General features: G+C 47.2%; 1 protein-coding gene across 1 annotated transcript in view; it reads left to right on the top strand.

Annotated features, from left to right (window-relative positions):
- Hydin (HYDIN axonemal central pair apparatus protein) overlaps nt 1–19774 on the top strand; it is a 325093-nt gene that overhangs the window by 165433 nt on the left and 139886 nt on the right. Inside the window, exons 23-26 of the mRNA XM_052166496.1 lie at nt 14393–14530; nt 15315–15387; nt 18662–18772; nt 18976–19185. Of these exons, the coding sequence (XP_052022456.1) occupies nt 14393–14530; nt 15315–15387; nt 18662–18772; nt 18976–19185 (532 nt within the window). The remainder of the gene's footprint in view (nt 1–14392; nt 14531–15314; nt 15388–18661; nt 18773–18975; nt 19186–19774) is intronic.

The raw sequence follows: 19774 nt of genomic DNA, 5'->3' as shown, positions 1-19774 counted from the left end.
TATAAGAATGGGTGGAGGAAATGTCTGCCCTTGAATTGTCCTTTGCTTTTAAGAGACTAAAGCTGCAGATGCTGGTGGTGGCGGAGTGCGGGGGATGGTCATAGCCAGGGTACAGCTCTACCTGGTCTCACAGCTACAAAGCTGAGCCAGCACTAAGACTCAGAGCAAGGGGCCTGAGTAGTCTCCATGGACCACTTGGGCTTTCCATTTCCAAATTAGATTACAGATAAATCAAACGAGGGCCCGAGGGAACCAAATGCCACTGCCACAGAACACACTGTTTTCCCGTTCAGTTGTTGGGGTGAGCACCAGTCACTCAACACAGTTGAGAGAGGAGGAGGAGCTCTGTGGTGAGAGGGAGGAGAGAGGAAGTCTGACTCTCTGTCTTCATCATCCCTCGATTTCTTTTGCTTGGAAAAAATGCAACTTTTCTAAGATATACTCAATTCATGGTGTTTGGGGTCCTGAGCTATAGCTCCAGACAAAGCCAGTTGGAGTCCAGGCTCTATCTGTCTGATCCTCATAAGCCCGTGTCCTGAACTCTTAGCCCCTATAATGGGGGTAATTTCTAGTCCTAATGGAAGTTTCATGATTAAAGAAAGTGTTCTCCATAAAACATTCGTGCCTTTAGGACATACTGAGCTCTCCTACCTTATTAACTGGTTTTAGGTTCGTGAATGGCCCCTTCTCCTCTTCTATGGTCTTGTAGCAAGTATAACCTCCCCCACAGAATCCAAAAGTAGGGGAGCGAAAGAACCCTCAGACACCAAGATGATAAACCCAGAATCTCTCATCTCTTGGGAATGCATAGAAAATCTTCTTCTTATACCAGGCTGAACTCATCAAGGTATATTAATCTTCTCAGTGTTGTGATGAAGGCAGCATTTATCTTGGTTCACACTTTGAATGGGCACAGTGCATCGTAACTGGCTCTATGAAGCTGCTGGTCATATGCACATTTGATCAAGAATCAAGGAGAGGTGATTGCTGCTGCTAAGAGTGTTTTACATTTCCCCCTATTGGTCAGTCTAGAACCCTAGCCCATAGGACTAACATATTATCACATAACCCTAGTCCATAGGACTATCACATTATCACATAACCCTAACCCTTAAGACTATGACAGCATATAACCCTAGCCCACAGGACTCTCACATATCATATAACCATAGCCCAGAGGACTATGCCACTCACACTGTGGGTCTTCCCTCATTAGTTAAACTCCTCTGGAACTATCCTCACAAACATACCCAGAGATATATGTCATAAATGATTGTAAAGCCAGTGAATTTTATAGTGAAAATTAAGTATCACAAGATTAAACACCACACCCCTTCTAAGGGATACCAAAACACATTACTTTAAATCATAATATCCCATCCCTGGCCACCTAAGTGTCTTATTTGTCTCATAATGCAAAATACATGTAGTCAGTCCCTGGTGTTTAACACTCCCAACATTCGAATTCTAAAGTTCGAAGTCCAAAATCTCTTCTGAGATTCAAGCCAAACTCTTAACTGTGAGCCCATACTATAAAATAAAAATTTTAAAAAAAAGGTTACATGCTTCCAATATAATTTAGTAAACATTCCCATTCACAAGGGGAAGAACAGGAAAATACCAAGCAAAGATTAACCCAAAATAAGACTGAAACCCAGCGTTGAAAACAACAAACCTGTAACTCCATGTCCAATGTCTGGGGCTTATGATGATGTCATCTGAGCTCCAGTTGACCTGGGCAATCCTTCTAGTTCTGCTGACTACAGTAGATGTCATCTCTTTCTTGGGCCAGCTCTCTTCCATGTCTTCCATTTTCTTGACAGATATCCCATAGTGCTTCCTTCTCTACCATCCTGGGATCTACACCGCAATAGGAACTTCACTTTCACAGCTTCAAACATGGCCTTTCAGGGCCTCCTTTCAGAGAATTCAACTATCTAACACATTCCTTGGCCTCATAGCCAGATATATTACATGAGCAACCCTACTCCTGGTACCAGTTTCTATATTAATTACTTTTTTTTACATGCTGTTACATAACACCTCCCAGAAACAACTTGACTGAGGAAGAGTTTATCTTAGCTCACAGTTTGAAGAGACACAGTCCATCACAGCAGGGAAGGTATAGTAAGCAGAAACCCAAAGTGGTTAGTCAGATTGTTTCTCAAATTGTTTCTAAAAAGCAGTAAGAGATGAGTGCTGGTACCAAGCTCACCTTCTCCATTTTGGCTTTTGAAAAATTTTACATTGATTTATTGTGTGTACATATACATGCATGTACATAAACTCACACATGCGTGGGTGTGCACATGCCATGGGGAACACATGTGAAAATCAGAGTACAACTTGCAGGACTCAGTTCTCTCCCTCTACCATGAGGCCCCAGGAACCAGACTCAAGTTATCAGGCTGGGAGGCAAGCACCTTTATCTACTGAGTCATCCTGCTGCCCTCCCTTTTCCCTATTTACTCAGGTGGTGAAACTCACATTCAGGGTGAGTCTTCCCTCCTCCATAAAATAGAAACACTTTCCTTGACACCCTTGGAAGTGTGTCTCCTGGGTGATTCTAAAAATCAAGGCAGATCAACCATTATATCAGGTCTTAGCCAAAAATATAGGTAGGTTATAGTCAGTGTATAGCTTCCTTGGCCTCCCCAACATTCTTTTGTAGTTCAGTGAGCCAGGTTCATGATTAGAAGCAGTGCCTTGTTCTGTCCAAGGGCCCAGCTTCAGTGACTCCAGAGCAATTCAATGTGCAAGTTAAAAGCCAACTCTGAGTCAGACTGGTCCTTGGCCCCTGCATCAATGTGGTGTGTTATTTGGGATGGAGTGGTGATTCTAGTGCTGACCTCAAGACTAATGTATGGAAAAAACATGTTGGACCACTGAGCTACACCTCCAGCCCCACTTGGCCCATACAGCCTTAACCAGTGGCTGGTTTTCCCTAAGCGTCAGTTTTTATGAGTTAAATGAGAGTAATAAAGGTCCTTCCATCCAGAGATTGGATGAGTATTGAGTCAGTTGGTACCCAGAGTGCTTTCAGAACAATGTCTTCCCCCATCGAACACATTCATCAAAAGCTGGCTTTTAGCAGCTATGTCTTCATAGAAGGTGACAAGAAGGGCACCTTTGTCATGTTGATACCAAGCCACATTTGAGAAGTAGCACCCCAGTAGTAGCTCTGAGATATTTTCCCCTGAAAGCAATCTGAGGCCGTTCTGGGATCCAAAGAGGCCCCACACAAGTTGGAGGACTTCAAAGACCTCTTGCTGATATAAGCTTCCGATCCTTCCATTAATATTCCTCTTTTCCTACCAGTGTGTCACTTCTCGGGACCCTTTAAGCTTCTGCAAGCATGTCTACTCTTTTCTTACCTCCCAGAGAATAGTTTGGGTTGGACACAATAATAAACAGCCAGTCCTGGGGCTTTAGGAAGATAGCTCTGAGGAGGGATAAATGGTTTCCCAAAGGGGAAACAGAACAGCAGCCATCTTGCCTTGGACAACATTTGAGGGTGATATTTATGCACCCCCCCCCAGCCCCTTCTCCTACCTAATCCTTTACTGGCTGGTTTCTAGCGCAGGTTAATCAATTTTGAAATATCCAAAGATGAGTTCAATGGGAATGGGGGGATAGAATCTCCCCCTAATATATTCTTCTGCTATTGCTGCCTTAGCAAATTGCAAACTGGGTGGAAAGATATGGAAGGCACCTGACTGGGGAGAGGGAGGATGGATGACAGGCAGAAGAGAAAAAAAGATTTCCTACATAGTGACTGACAAGACACATTGTGTCTCCTCCTTACAAGTCCTATGCCACATGGATATCTGCTTCTAAAATTAGATGCCACATGCTTGGAAGGGCACAAGAGCCTTCCTTGCTGAGGGGCAAGACCACGTTACCAGTGTTGTGGAGACATGACAAGCTGGAGGCCCTTTCTGACACCGGGGGTGTCACCCCCCCCCCCCAGAATAGCTCTGTCACCGTGGAACCTTGGGCACTGCTAAGGCACTATCACCTCTGCTGGTTCTATAGTTTTGATCTCTCCTATGAAATACAGCATGCCTGCTTCTGAGGTCATAGGGCAAGACCACCAGTCCAGCGGAAATAAATTCACACATCTCTATTATGAGCAAAAAGCTCTTTCAACAGATTTCCAGAGTGCAAAGAAAATGTCTCAAGTCAAAAATATTTCCTGTAGACAGCTGAATGAAGTCAAGCCCTCAATGTGGTAATATTGGGAACAGAGAGAGGATGGTTCCAGAATTCTGACAAAAAAACAATAAATAGAACTACTTCCTGTGTGCTGGGCAGCACTCTTACATGACATACAGCCACCCTAGGGAGTTGGTATGTGTGTCACACACAAGCCCCCAACACTGAGGCTACCACAATGGATGCCACTGACCATAATGCCCTGGACTTAGACATTGTCTCCTACTAATGCATTGCAGTTCTTTGGTTTATATATTTAATTACAGCATGTCTACCCTCCCTTTGAATAGGCCCTATATGGAGACTCTGCCCAGACATTGTATCATGTGCTGTGGGGATGCAAAGAGAGACTCCTCCTGGTCTGTGCAAAGACAAGCATGGAATCTGTGCATGGGACCCAAGACACACAAACAGCCCATTTAAAGATATGATAGAATCCCCTTTGCCCACCAGGCTTATTTACATAAAGCTTCTTTAGGATTCATTATTACTGTGGTTTTAACAGAAAAGCCCAAGCAATAGACACAGGTCACCAAAATAACAGCATTGGGATGGGAGGGGATTTGGAGAAAGATGAAAGGCAGGGAGAAGAGGGAGGGGAGGGAGGGAGAGAAGGAAGGAAGAAAGAGAGGGACAGAGAGGGAGAGAGAGAGGAGAGAGAGAGAGAGAGAGAGAGAGAGAGAGAGAGAGAGAGAGAGAGAGAGCAGCCTTTGCCTATATAGATAGGGGTCATAAAAACCCACAGCTACAGTGTGTCCCAGAGTCTGAACTTCCTTTGCTCTTCACCTTGCACACTGGAAATATCAGTCACCGTGGAACCCCTGCGAGGATGCTCGGAGACTCTGGGATGGGGTCAGTGTTTGATAAGTTGGTCCCAGAGAGAAGAAAGGATGCTTACTGCTCTGCAAACTCTGGGTGGGGCACTATAGCCCCTAAATGTATCTGTCCTGTGGGATACACTTGGTGACAGTCACACCCTCAACTGACCACAGTCCTGCTTCATACAAGATCCAAGGATGTTTGCCTGGTTGGTCTCCATCCCCCACCCCCGGGACCCTGAGGGAAGTCTATACTTCCTGACTCACTTGACTGGCAGACCGCCCGCTTCCCTGGACAGGACACCTTCCCTCTGCAGGTACCTAGGCTACTTGCCCCTCCCTGGAAATACTCAAGCCATGTTGGGTTAGGGCCTTGTTTTGACTTAATGACCTCTGACAAGATGCTATGTCTAAATACTGTCCTTTTCTGAGTTACTGTGAATTAGGAGTTCAACATAAAATGTTCATGGAGACAAGTCTGACCTATGACCGTATTTACTTTAAAAACCATTAAGCAAAGGAGGAAACGATCGATGAAGTAAGACCGTAGACACCAGCGCCTACCCTCAAGGAAATGAGAGCTGCTCTGCTGGAAATCTCTGTAAGGCAGAGCAGGGAGGGGCTGTGAACCATGCTGGAAAGTCTGATCTAGTTTCAAAATGCCACCAGCTCCAGGAGGGCTTTAATTAAGAGACGCGTAAGCAGCCATACACTAGTCAGCAGAAACAAACTTCACCAACAAAACTGCCCCAGGCGTCCCGTCCACCCTCGGCAAAGAGCAAGCCACCCCGTCCTTAAGAAGAGGGAAAATGAACCCAGGCATAGTGTCTGAAAAGAAATTAAGAATTCTTAATTAAGAAAATGGTATATCAGGGCCAGCAAGAGAGCTCAGCAAATAAAGACCCTGGCCACCAAGCACAACAATCTGAGTTCGATCCCCAGAACCCACATGGCAGAAGGAGAGAATCAAGTCTTACGTTGTCTTCTGACCTCCACAGCTATATACCATAGATCGTGGATGAGCAGAGAGAGAGAGGGAGACGGAGAGGGAGAGGGAGATGGAGAGGGGGAGGGGGAGGGGGAGGGGGAGGGGGAGGGAGAGGGAGAGGGAGAGGGAGAGGGAGAGGGAGAGGGAGAGGGAGAGGGAGAGGGAGAGGGAGAGGGAGAGGGAGAGGGAGACGGAGAGGGAGATGGAGAGGGAGAGGGAGAGGGAGAGGGAGAGGGAGAGGGAGAGGGAGAGGGAGAGGGAGAGGGAGAGGGAGAGGGAGAGAGACTCTGACACAGGCAGACATACACAAAAAATTTTAATATATTTTTAAAATCACTAAAGATTCTCCCTCTTCTCCTTCTCTCCTGCACTTGTGCCCTTTCTTCCCCACCCCCACTCTTTCTCTCTCAATAGTGACTCCCCTGCCACAATCCTTGAGGCCAGTGAATTCTCCCTTGAGCAACTTCCCAATAAACCTGCCTCAATATAATCTTTTTTTTAAAATAAATCACTAAAGATAAAGATGAATATGACTTTTCATTGACTTTAAAGACTCGATTTAGTAAAAGTGTTATTCCCCCCCCAAATTATCTATATCCACAATGCAATTTCAGTCAGAATACTGACACGTTGATCTTAAAATTTAAATGAAATTGCTAAAGTTTAAAACTAGCCAAGACCCTTTCAAGACTAAGAACATAATAGTAATGAGAGTCTTTGTGTACAGAGAGGCAAACGGACTAGAGAGACAAGAAACAGAATAGCAGATTCATAAAACCATGACAAAATTGAAATTGTTGAACCCAGAATAATAGAGGGGCACTGTTCAATAAGTGTCCTCAGAGTGATGTGTTATGCACAGAAGAAAAGTCCAAACTGCATTCCTAAATTTACACTATAAAGAAAACAATTTCAAATTTCATAGGGGTCAACAACATAAATGAGAAGGTGCAAATATTTTTAAATTTGAACAATGTGAGAGTAGCAAAAAAGTAAGAAATTGAATAGTGATCTCTAAATAATGAAGAATTTCTCAAGATATGAAACTTTATGAAGCTATTCATAAATCCGACATTAGACTTGAGAGCATTTATTTATCAAAGAGAACACAGGAATGAAAAGACGGGTCACAAGCTGAGGGAAACTTCTGGCATGCATGCTATCTTCAAATGATTAGTCTACCTACTAAAGGATAGCTTTGAAGGGAAAGGCAGAATTAAATTTAGAAATGGGAGAACATGGCAGCCAGGAAGTTCACTGAAGCTGAAATATGAGTGAGCCGCGAAGAATCACAAGCTCATCACCTCACTGGTGGTAGAGAACTACGGGAGCCGAAACAGAAGGAAGATGCTCTTACATAGCCCGCCGTGTTGGATTAACTAAGACTGCCCCAGCAGCATGCCAGTGGGAGGCAGATGGGGCCCGGCTCAGACTCGACTGGAGGAAGTTTACATTGATAGTCACTTTGGAGTTGATTCTGTCTGGTAGGAGTTTCAGCCACATTGAAGAGCAACTGGTCAAGCTGGCAGGAGGGTCCCCAAGGCCCCACCCTGCTCTGTAGCCTGTCTGCCTGTCTTTGGGTCACCTCTTTCTTGGGTCTGCTCCTCCCTCCTAAGACCCACCTGGTTAGTATAGTTCTTCTCCAGCATGCTTGCTGGAGTGATCTTCCTTCTAGCCCGCCACACATCCATCCTGCATTGAATCCCCCCGGGATCTCCCAGGTTCCCTTGCATCTTCAATTTCTGCATTGGGAGTAGGATGTATAATACATGTCTGTGTGCGTGCATGCACGCCTGTGTACATGTATATATGTATACACGGAAAGGCCGGAGATGTGGTCAGATGTTGTCCTCTTATTTTTCACCTGATTCTCTGAGGCAGGCTGGCTGGCTGGCCGGTGAGCTTCAGGCGTCTGCCTGTCTGCACCAGCCTAGTGCCAGACTTGTGCCAGCACACCCGGCACTGGGCATCTGAACTCCCGCCCTCCTGTTTGCAAGGCAAGGACTTCACCACCTGAACATCTCCCTAGCCTCTCATTAGCTCATCTCTTTCCCTCCCGGTGTATGGAAAATATGCAAAATGTTTTCTAATATCCAGAAAACAGCATCTGCCACTTTGCCGAACCTGCCTTCCCATCTGTTCCTTTCTATCAGTAATTTCCTCTGGCTCCTCATAGCCTCGCATCCTCCGTCCTTTGCTCTCAACACGACAGCGCCATGTCTTAACCCTTCCTTCTCTTGTTCCTCTTTGGTCAGTCATTGATTCCGGTACAGACAGTAGAAGAAAATGGAATAAATGTGTCTGTCCTAGCAACTCCCCCAAGCTGATCTTAGGTGCTTTGAATCATGAAACTGAAACCACAAGGTCAGGAGTGACTGCATTAGCCAGGCGAAGCCCCCAGTCATTCTATAATCGTCCGCTGTCTGTCTTTCCATCCCTCATCAACCCTGCCCTACCACCCCACACCACCACCCTAGGTCCCCAACACTCTCTTTCCTGGGGGATCACAAGCTGTATGCAATCGTGTGTTACCATATATGTCAGCTGCTTCCATTACAAACAAGCAGTTATTAGTAAAGTGAGGGCCACTGTAAAAGAAAATAACACATCAGTCCAGCTTTGCTGTCCTCAGAGCCCTCTGGGAAGGCCCCAGACTTCCTACAGCCCACCTACCAAGGATCTCCTCTCCTCCGCTGTGAGGGGGTCCAAACAGCAGGTCAGATTCACCTCAGAGCCTGAGAGAGATATAAGCATCACTCAGATGTGAGCTTCCAGAAACAAACCTGCAGCCTTTGAGATCCACCTGTAAGACCCAAGGTTTTGAGCAGAGGGAGGTCCCTGGATCAGGGAGGCCTTTAGCCCTCTCTGTATAGAACATGAAAGCGGTCCTGATGCTGCGTGTCTCCACCATCCAGGTCTATTTGTAACTCAGTATACTCCTGTTTCCTGAAGTGCCAGCTCTCTTTCCCCACAGACGAGCCAGTAAGGGTTTTGGTTTGGTTTGGTTTGGTTTGGTTTGGTTTATTTTTTCATTTCATTTCAGTTTTGAGGGTTATAAAACTTTTTTTTTGCCCCTGCTTTCATGTTGTTATAAAAGATTCCTGGTCACCTTGTTACAGGTTCACTCTTTTTAAAGCATTTTCTGAGTGCCTTTAATACCAGCATTGGACATCAGCCTCAGGGAGACTCAATGTGAGCTCAGCCAGCTTCTAAAGAAGCCGGTGGAAAGTATCAGAGCAGATCTGATCCCGGACCGATTATGTGTGCTTGGCTCCTTTAGTGACAGAATTCATAAGGAGTTCATGCATCTACATATTCACATTAATTAAAAGTCTCCCAAAGTAAGCTTCCGCTACGGGAGGCCAAACACTCAAAGAAACCGACTTTTAAAGCCTTCCTGTTTTGAAAGTATTTTTCAAGTGCTTTGAAGCTGAACATATTATGAGATTTCAGGCTACCTGTTCAGCAGCTCTTCCAAGAATGTGTGGCAGTGGGGACATCTTCTGGAGCTTCCTAGAAATGGCCGAGTCTAACTGAAATCTCTCTAGAGAGCTTCAAGGTAGATTCTGTTAAGTGCCTTCCCCTAGTCCCCTCAGAACTAACCTCCCAAGGTGTCTCCTCAAGGGCCAGGTCAGTGACAGTCTTCTTTGGCTTAGATTACAATGGAAGGTTCCGGATGACTCATTACAAGTTCCTCTTGAGGGGGATTTTGACATGGGAAAGCCTGTTTTGTGACTTGCCACCTAGAGAGTGGCCTAGCTGGAAGCAATGCAGGAACGCCCACACCAGTGGTTCACGAGGAGGGTGACGGCAAAGGTTTGAAGAGCATTAGCTCCGGGGTCAGTCTAGCACAACTCAGCAAATTGTTCGCCTCTGTTTTAACATTTGAAAAGTGAAAGGGTCTTGTGGTACCCTGGTGAGGAGATCAAATTGGGCTGGGCAGTGTTTAGTAAGTACCTGGCTGGACGCTGGTGAACAGTGTTGGCTGTGGTTACCGAATGCAGGCTCCCACCCGTACACATACCATGACTTTCTTCCCACAGTGATAGGGTCATGGCCTCTTTAAGACCCCAGGGGTGGCCCCAAAGGACAGTCACATGTAAGAGCCCCCTCAGAGTGGTTCCACCTCTGAGACCTGAGAGGTTTGAGCTTCAGCTCCTCTTCAGTTCCCACCACCTTCCCTTGGCACACATGGCCAGTCAGAAGCACGGGAAACGCAATGACGCCAGAGGGCTGAGGCAGGGCTGCTCTCCCACAATGGCGGTGTCTGCAGTTGGCTTCCCCTCCACATGTGGCACAGCTAGAATGAACGCTGGCAGAGATGGTTCCAGCAGCCGCCTCTGCTTCTATCCTTTGCTTTCCAAGGTAGGCAGACCACACACCCAGGCAGTAAATGTGGGAGCATGGCAGGGACTCTTGGGTTTAGGATGCAGAAGAATGTGCCATCTAGTAGCATAGTTGAAAGCAATGGTTTCCATCTGTTCCCTTTAGAAACAGGAAGGAACAGCAGATTGTGACACAGAGATTCAGAGGAGGGAGGAAGGGAGGAAGGGAGGGAAGGGATGGAGAGAAGTCATAACCTCCTGAGTAAGTTTTGGTGTGAGAGGCAGTTTCTGTCAGAGCGGGGCAATGCTCCAGAGAAAGGTGCTCCCACCACCCACAGCGTCTAGCCATGAGCACATTCCCCAGGCAGGGTGATGTAGGCGTGGGCCACCAACATCTACAGCATTCATTTAGAAAATAACATATGCTGATTGTCTCTGTCCAGCCAGATAAAAGCCCATGTGCAGGCCCCTGCATAAAGCCAGAAGCCGTTCTGGCCCTCAAAAAGGACACTTCCAGAACCCTAATGTACTGAATAAGCAAATTGGCAGTCACAGTGTCCACTGCAAAGCTAACTGTCCCCACCACTTGGGCCTCACTGCCCAGACCTGAGTGTATGTGACCTTCACCTCCCAGTCTAAGGGTGCCCTGAGAACTCTAACACGCCTCTAAAGCACAAGCTTTTGGGTTTTTGTTTTGTCATGGTAGAGCTTGGCATGGAGTGGGGGGACAGGAAATGAGAGAGGCAGACTTTGTTGTCGCCGTCATCGTTGTTTTTACTGTGTATAGTGCAAAGGCTCGTATTGATCCTTACCCCAGTGTTTAAAACACAAAGGGGGGGAGGGGGGCTTGAGCCTGACCTGGTACTGCTCTTCAGTCCGTGTTCGACATTCAGAAGTTGCTGCCGCAGCCACCCAAGGAATGTCCTTTCCTGGCGAGCATCCCCAGCGAATCTTCTAGAATCAGAGCAATACTGATTTTCTTTGATTGCTGCCCCCACTCTCTTTTTAAAAATGAAGGGGTTCAATCCCGTGAGAGCTCCAGCAGGATGGGAAAGAAATCATCTGTGCCCAAGAGGGAAATGAATCTGATCTATACCTGGATCTTTTGGGGGGAGGGGGAGGGGGCAAACCAATGCTGGGCTTGAATGGGGGCAGAGGGAGCATCAGGTTTTAACAAGTTAAATCTCTTGTTTGTTTCTAGAGACCTCTTGCTCCCCCCCATTGAGGTGTTGTTTTTCTCAGGTGTGCAGATACTCCACAGCTCTGTTCTTCCTTGACAGATGCCAATGTTAGAGGAGAGATTGCTATTATATGCACAGTGACCCAGCAGAGGGTCCCCCACCCCCACCCCCAGGCATCTGTGCTGACCTGGGGTGATTTAATAAGTGCTCAGAACTGTCTGAGCTGTTTTTCACTGTCCCTAGCTGGGAAGGCTACAGTGTTAACCCCACATTAATTATCAGCTCTGTCCCGAGCTGCCACAGTGGCTTCCCACCCATGGCGGCTGTTCGTCACTTGAAGCATCTGGGACGACTTAAAACCGAGTCCTGGGCCCTCCCTACCCAAGACCTGAATCTGCCCAAGGATGGAGCCGAGAGCCTTTATTGTATTAAGTTTCTCTAGGGAGATTTTCTTGTATCTCCTCCCATCCCCTCCAACAGAGAGGCTCTGCCAAGAAATCAGCGTCACTCACAGCGTCTGATCTAGAACAGGCCCAGTGGACACTCCAGAAAGATAGGGCCGTCCTGGGCGGGGATGTGAGTGTAGCTCACCTGTTCTCATTTAACTGCCTACCCTGCCAGCCCGCCAGCTAAGCAAACCTCCTCTGGGCTCTGTCTCTGTGTGACGGCCTTTGTGCTGCAGGGCTGAGGAGACCCTGCCCCTCCCAGTGCTCATGGTTCTGTAGTGAGCCCAGTTACAGATGATGCCAGCTCCCAGTTTCCTCAAGAGAAAGTAAATTGGTCCTCCCTCATAAAACAGCAGGCAACGCTCTACTCAGAGCCTTTATTGGGCAGATAAATAGCATTGATTTTTCCCCCTGTTGAGTTTTGAAATGAATTAAGCCCAGGATTCCATTTGTAGTAATCATATAAATACATTCCCTTAAAATAAGCCTACTAATGATAATATAGGAGCTGTCACCACACAAGCAGTGAATGGCTTAAATTAATCTGAATGCCAAGTGTGGCCGTTCAGAGTGGTCTTTAATGCTGGATATGCAGGGGTCATATAATCCAGCAGTTCCCTACAAAGGAATTTGTCCAAAAGGAATGAGTGACTCAGTTTTCCATCACCATAACAAACACCGGAGACAATCATAAAGCGAAAGGTTTGCTTCAGCTCACAGCTGTACACGCTACGGCCCATCCTTCCGGCCTGTGACAAAGCAATGCAGGATTATAAAATGGTAGAACCATTCACCTCCTTCGTTGTGAGTCAGAGAGCAAAGGACAGAAGAAAAAAAGCAGTGTCACACTGTCCTTTAATGCTGTATCCCCAAGGACCTAAAGGCCTTACCCCCCCCCAAAACTCCCACCACCTGTGAAAAGCACCAAGCCACAGATTAGACCTTAATTCTCGAGCCTTTTCGGGGGAACATACGAGATCCAAATCAAAGCCGAGAATGAGTGTGTGTCCACATAAAGACTTACACACCAATGCCCACAGCAGCTTCACGAACAGAATCCAAAGGCTAGAAACAGCTTGGCTATCCATCAACAAGAAAATAGATGTGTATCCACACCGTGGAGAACTGCTCAGTTTTTATAGAGAATACCGCTCCATATAGCAGTACTAACATTAAAATGTCTGTCTGTGTTGAACCAAAGAAGTCGGAACCGGTCAGTACCAATGTCAGGGCCCCATTTCTATGAAGCTATGGGTGGGATTTTACCACTGTGACATACAACACAAACCCACAAGGACGGTACATAACTTCTAAGGGAATGATAGCAACAGTCTGTCTACAAACATGGCAGGAGATACTTGGGTATCTGTAAAAGTTCATCAAATGGTATGCTGATGGGTTGATTTGGCAAGTAAACCGCACCTTGATAAAATGGCTTTATTGGGTAATGCTGGGTAGGCAGAAATTGGTGGTAAGAGGGTGCCCGAGATTCAGGAAACGGTACTCCCGGCCTCACAGGAAGTAGACACCTTCCTGAAACATGAATGAGAAGCTGTGATAGGCTGGGGAGTGTTCCTTCTCCAGAGGGAAGAGAAAGGACGGTGCCAGGGACTTCTGCTGACTTCAGATGGGACCAGAATGATTAAATAGGTGAACTGGGCTGAAACTCACCATAAGATACAGGGGGGAAAGGGGGAGGGGTCTGCAGCAAGCCACATGTACCCAGAAAGAAAAGAGGATTGAGGACAAGCCCTCACCTTGGCCTTGACCTTGGCGACAGCCAAAGGCTTTTCTAATCTAATGAGTGAAACCTGAGCATGTGGGCGCCTGTGCCAGCCGGTGCAGTCACCTGACTTCCTCTGAGCCCCGTTACTCAGAACTTGAGTGACAGCAAAGCTCACCAATGGGACCAGCATTGGGATGCGTCAAGCAGGGTGCTGAGGACTGAGCATTATAAGAGATGGAGATTGTTTGTTCTTTTTTTTTCCAGAACCCCAACAGGGGATGCTTCACCCCCACCCCCCAATCTCAGCCCCGCTTTCTGCTTCTCTGGGAGCAGACCCTCATTTGTTCCTATGTAGGGTTGACCATGCAGTTCGGGCAGCGCACTGTATCGGGTACCCTGTTAGAAACAAGCCCTGGGGGAGCTCAAGATCAACCAGGAATGACAAGGGAAAGGGGAGAGGGGAATCCCAGGGGTCTGTGTATGCTCAGAGAGGAGATTCTGGATCCAGGCTGAGATGGGTGATCCCTGAAGATCTGAGGGTGGAGACTGCTGAGATTTGAAGAATGCAAGTCCAAGAGAGGGCACAAGGCTACCCTTCTAGGTCTTTCCAGCATAGGATACAAGAACGGCCTTAGAAAATCCGAGTCCAGGAGCCAACAATCTGTAATTTCCAGTGCCTCTTTGTCCTGATAGGTTTGCACCATGTATGAAGCCCTACAGCGCCTTCTTGTCCCAGATGGAATCCATCCCAGCGACCTCGGTCACTGCCAGCTCTCTAGCGGCCCCACCGATGGCAGAATACACTGAGATGGACTTCAGTGATTCAATCAAGTAAGGAGGCAAAACCCCATGGGCTTGTCCTCAGCTGCATTCTTTCCTCTCGCTGAGCTTACTCTCCCAACCTCTGTCCTTCCCTGCCCGTTCAGCCATACACCTGCCAACAGTTGCGTGGGGACATCCGATGTGTGCAGTCCACCACTGGCCCTGAATTAAAGAGCTGAAAACCGTTTCTGCTCTCAGATGGGGAGGCCAGAGCTCTTAGCCCCGGGGTACCGAGTCCTTCCTTCCCTCCACTCCCTCACAGAGCAAAGCTCTGCCAACAGGATGGGACTCAAGGTAGAAAGCAGAAAATAATATTATCCACCCATCAAACGCCATGTCCTCACAAGATGCTCTGAGTAACTAGGAAATTCAGCTAGGTAAGGTGACACTCAGGAGCCTGAGGCAGGAGGATTATGAGTTTGAGGCCATCCTGGGCTACATAGTGATACCTAGTATCAAAAACAAGGTCAAACATTATGACCTTGAACCTTGGGCACCGAGGCCACACCCAAATGGTCTGAAGAATTACCCATGCTTCCCAGCATGCATCGTGCTGTTGTTGGACATAAACTTGATGCCCCAGGAAAGGGTGGCCCACTCTATATGTGCGAACACAGAGGACAGCTGAGCACTGCCAGCTGACCTCTTAGAGAAAGTGTTGTCGCTTAAGCATTACTTATTATGGGATGTGGCAGAGAGGACGAGAAAAGTGGGGGTTGGGCACAGCTACGGCTGGGCTGGCGGTGGCATCCACCAACGCAGTGATTCTCTCACATTTCCTTAAACTCCCCAGGACGATCCTTATGGACGACGAAGCTGGACCTGAAGAAATCAAAAAGCCCGCGACGTCCACTATGGTCTCAGAAGTACGGCTCCTTTGCTCCTGGGCAGAGTTAGCAAGTACAGTGCTAGCAGGGATCTGGCCTGAGGCCGGGGAGCTGTGTCCAGGACGCTTCTCCCCAGATTGAGCACCTCAGGGAGAGGCCAGCATACCTCAGGACACAGATCTCCGAAAGGGGGAAGACTGGTGATCTCCAGGCCCCCAGGGAGCCATGTGCTTTTCTCACTCACAGCATAAGGGCTGCTAAAGGAGAGTAGCTTCCTCAGAAATAACACAGTATACACCAAGGCACATTCACAGCCCCGGGCTAGGGAAATGGCTTGGTGGCCATTATGTAAGCGTGAGTTCGTGAGTTCAGATCTCCTGCCTCTGTGTGAGGGATGTTCTCTGGGTTACACATTGGCAGTCCCGGCACTGGTGACGTGTGTGTGTGTGTGTGTGTGTGTGTGTGTGTGTGTGTGTGTGTGTAGACAGGTAGAACCCCACAGTCTAGCTGAAAGGCTAAGCTCCAGGGTCAGTGAGAGCCTGACTCCGCCTCTAAAAGATTAGGCAGGGAGAGATCAAGATGTAAACACTGACATTCAGCCTCCACATACATGTAACACATGTGCACAGGCACCCACTCTCACATGTGTATACAATACACACGTACACACACATACACACTCCTGTACACACAAGCACCCGTAACACACACTCTCACACACACAGACACACACACTTATGCAGTGTGCATATACTTAAACACTTCCTCTAGGATGATAGACTGAGAAAAACATTGGAGGCACAGAGTTCTCCACTAGAAAGATATTTTTTCTTACACCTTAGAGATAGAAAAAAAAAAAGAAATTGAAAAAAATGCTAAGTGAATTACTATATGTCCAAGCTAAGACTGCATCGTAGGAAAGATATTTTTTCTTACACTTTAGAGATAGAAAAAAAAAAGAAATTGAAAAAATGCTAAGTGAATTACTATATGTCCAAGCTAAGACTGCGTCGTAGGAAAGAAATAGTCATGAGCAGAGATTTTCATATATATAGCAGGGGAGCGAATTGGTGTAGCCTCTTTGGCATGTCACTTGGCAGGTGCATCAATATTTAAAATGTATACTTCTTCTTGTAAATTGTTCTCCAGATATGCCTCTGTGTTTCTACGAAGCTATAACTAGCCTTGTACATCACAGATTTGTTTATAAGAGCATGAACACTTTGGAAACAACAATTCTACCAACAGGAGATTAACCGAATAAACTGAATTACATCTGCACAAGGCAGCGCTGTGGAATTCTATTATAAAAAGCGAATAGGTTCTTTACTAGTTTGGTATAATCTCTGAAATATTAAATAAAAGGTGCTATGTAAAAAAGGGGCACATAGTGTGCTACCATTCCTGTCGAGGCAGAAGTACATAAAAACAACAACTAATGGTTACTTTTTAATATTTTGTATATGTGTGTGTACATGAATTTTGCCTGCCCTGTGCGAATGTGCACCATATGTGTGCAGTGCCCACAGACGCCAGAAGAGGGCACCAGATTCCCTAGATCGGAACAAACGGTAATGAGCAGTCTGGCAGGTGCTGGGACTAGAACCCAGATCCCTGTAAAAACAGCCACCGCTCTTGCTGAGCCATCATCTCTCCAGCCCCAACAGCTAGCACTTATTGAGCGCCTCATAGACACCTAATATACTCTCCATACTTGTAAGCTTTTTCCGCATTGTCTCTGGTGCTAGGAACCACGATCCTTTGTCAGTTCAGTGAGGGGGGTGGGGGGCAGGAGGCAGGTACCGCCGCTGCCGGTGGTGGCGGTGATGGGGTGGGGGTGGTGGTGGTGGTGGTGGGGGTGCTGTGTGTGTGTGTGTGTGTGTGTGTGTGTGTGTGTTTGCTTATGCATAGAATAGCCAGGAAGCGCAGGGTCATGAGGGCAGAGGTTTTTGTTTTCCTGTTCTGTTCACCATTTTATACCCAGTACCTGGAACCGGTCCACAGTACGTCTTCCTTAAGTATTAGTCGAATAAAGACGGGAGAGTCAGTTAAGAGCACGCCCTGCTCTTCCAGAGGACACGCCCAGCAGCACCCACATCTGGAGGTTCACAGCCACCTGCAACTCCAGCTGCAGAGCATCTGGCGTCATCCTCCAGCCTCCACGCATACCTTCACTCACGTGCACTCACCCACTCTCAAATGCACACATAGACACATGAAAATAAATCCACAAAAGTCCATCGAATGAAGACAATAGTCAGATGAAATCTATCAAAAAAAATAAGAAGTGGTTACCTCGGAGACAACAGAAGAGTAGGGAATACTGTTGGAATATTTTAACTTTGAATCATAAATATGTGCCAACTACTTTTAATACTTTAAATGGCACTTATGAAGACTATTCCACCACATGAGGTGTAGACAGGCATGCGCACAGGACAGAGATGCATATGCATACATGACTACTATAATTGATTGTAATTTCTTCCCTTAGATCTTTCCCTACCTTTATATTTCACACGTTTGTCTTCGGAATATTCAACAATGTCCATCTTCAGAGACACTTGTCATGGAAAATTCATGCAATACAGAAATACCAGAACAGAACTCCTTTGAATCCCACCATTCATCAGAAAGTACTACTGAAATTCTTAGCAGTCTCCCAGACACCGGTTTTACACATTCAGACCTCAGAAGGAGTTCACACCCACTCATGCCTCCAGAGTGTGACTCACAGGAGGCCTCTGTAATCTCACATGAATGAAACACACCGTTTTCTCCCGAGGACATGTTGTATGCATTGTTCCTGGTCCACAAATACGCACTGAGCCATCCTGTGTGGATAGAGAGGTGTCATGCGCATGCTATTTAAAGTGTGCTGTTTCTGGTGGGCAGACAGCTTACTTTCAGAGCTCCCTTGTTTAAATGACTCTGCCATAAATATCCATCCATATATGTGCATTTTAAGCATTGTCCAAAATGTCCAGGTTTTCAATTACATATTCTTGTGTTGGGGAGAGCATATGCATATGAATGCAGTACCCACGGTGGCCAGAAGAGGGGGCCAGATCCACTCGAGCTGGAGTTACAGAGGCCTCTGAGCCACTCAGCAAGGGTGTTGGGGACCAAACTAGGGTCCTTTGCAATAGCAGTACCTGCTCTTAGCCACTGAGCTATCTCTCCATCCCCTACATGCTCCATTCTTACCATCACAGTTGTTGTATTTCCTTTTTCTTACAAGGAAGGAGAGGGGTGCATTCATGATGAGCCGTGGCATGCATTTGTTAGCTTTTCTTCCCTCTTGCATTTCCAGGCAATAAAATACAGCTCCGCAGGAACAGAAAGAAGCCAGAGCCAGCCGGACTACCCAGAATGCCTGTGGATCTACGAACAGGACGACATGCTTTCTATTGGGATAGAAGAAGTAAGTGAAACCCCCAAGGTCCTCAATCACTGATGCTTCCACGCACCTTCTCCATATTGGAGACTGAGATCTCCACTGTCACCTTCACGTGTGCTCGTGAGTCAAGTGTCAAGAATGAGTCTGTCCACCGACAAAGTTTAACTCACCCACTGCAGACCCGTCATCCTGACAGCCAGTCCCACGCGGGATGCCTTTCCCTGCAGGTGTTTGACATTTTGCCCCTCTACGGAGTTCTGCGGCCATACAGCAGCCACCAGATATCCTTTACCTTCTATGGACACTGTGACATCATCGCCCGGGCCAAAGCTCTGTGTGAAGTGGAAGGAGGGCCCACCTATGAAATACTACTGAAGGGGGAGGCGTCCCTGGTCAACTACTCCTTTGACACGAAGGACATTAACTATGGATTGCAGGTACTGCAGACAGCAGGTGGGAGTTTCTGGGTTTGCCTTAAATGTGGCTTGTGGTCCTCATGCCCCCGGCCCTTCATCCTTATTCAGCTTCCCTGCCCCTGTCTCCCCCTGCCCCCCCCCCCCGCCCCATTTGTGGTCTTTCTCACTCGCTCTTCTCAATGCCGCCTCCAGTTAAGCATCAGAAGATGCTCGCTTTCCGGTTCCGTCTTTGAACTTCCGGTTCTGAAGTTACCCACCTCAGTCCCACTCTGAATCACTCCAGTCCCATCACAGGCCCTACCTAAATAATTGTTTCGATAGTTTTGGCTTTGATTTTGAAAGACAGGGCATCATAGAGCCCCCGGCTTACCTCAAAACCACTGTTGTAGCCAAGGGATTACCTCAAATCCCGATCCTCCCACCTACACCTCCCAAGTGCATGCATGCACAATGACACCTGGCTGCCCTGCCTAAACAGCAGTCTGTCCATTCTGTAGTGCGTGAAGGACCCAGGGTCTGATTCAGTGGGCCCAGCATTTGGCCTGGGGTTTCATTTTTCAAAAAACGAGCTCCCTGCCACATGACATCAGTGCCTCTGGTCTACAGACAC

The sequence above is a fragment of the Apodemus sylvaticus genome, chromosome 21 (genome assembly GCF_947179515.1).
Source record: "Apodemus sylvaticus chromosome 21, mApoSyl1.1, whole genome shotgun sequence".
NCBI lineage: Eukaryota > Metazoa > Chordata > Mammalia > Rodentia > Muridae > Apodemus > Apodemus sylvaticus.
Note: the sequence above shows the minus strand (reverse complement) of the source record. Positions and strands in the feature narration are given on the sequence as shown.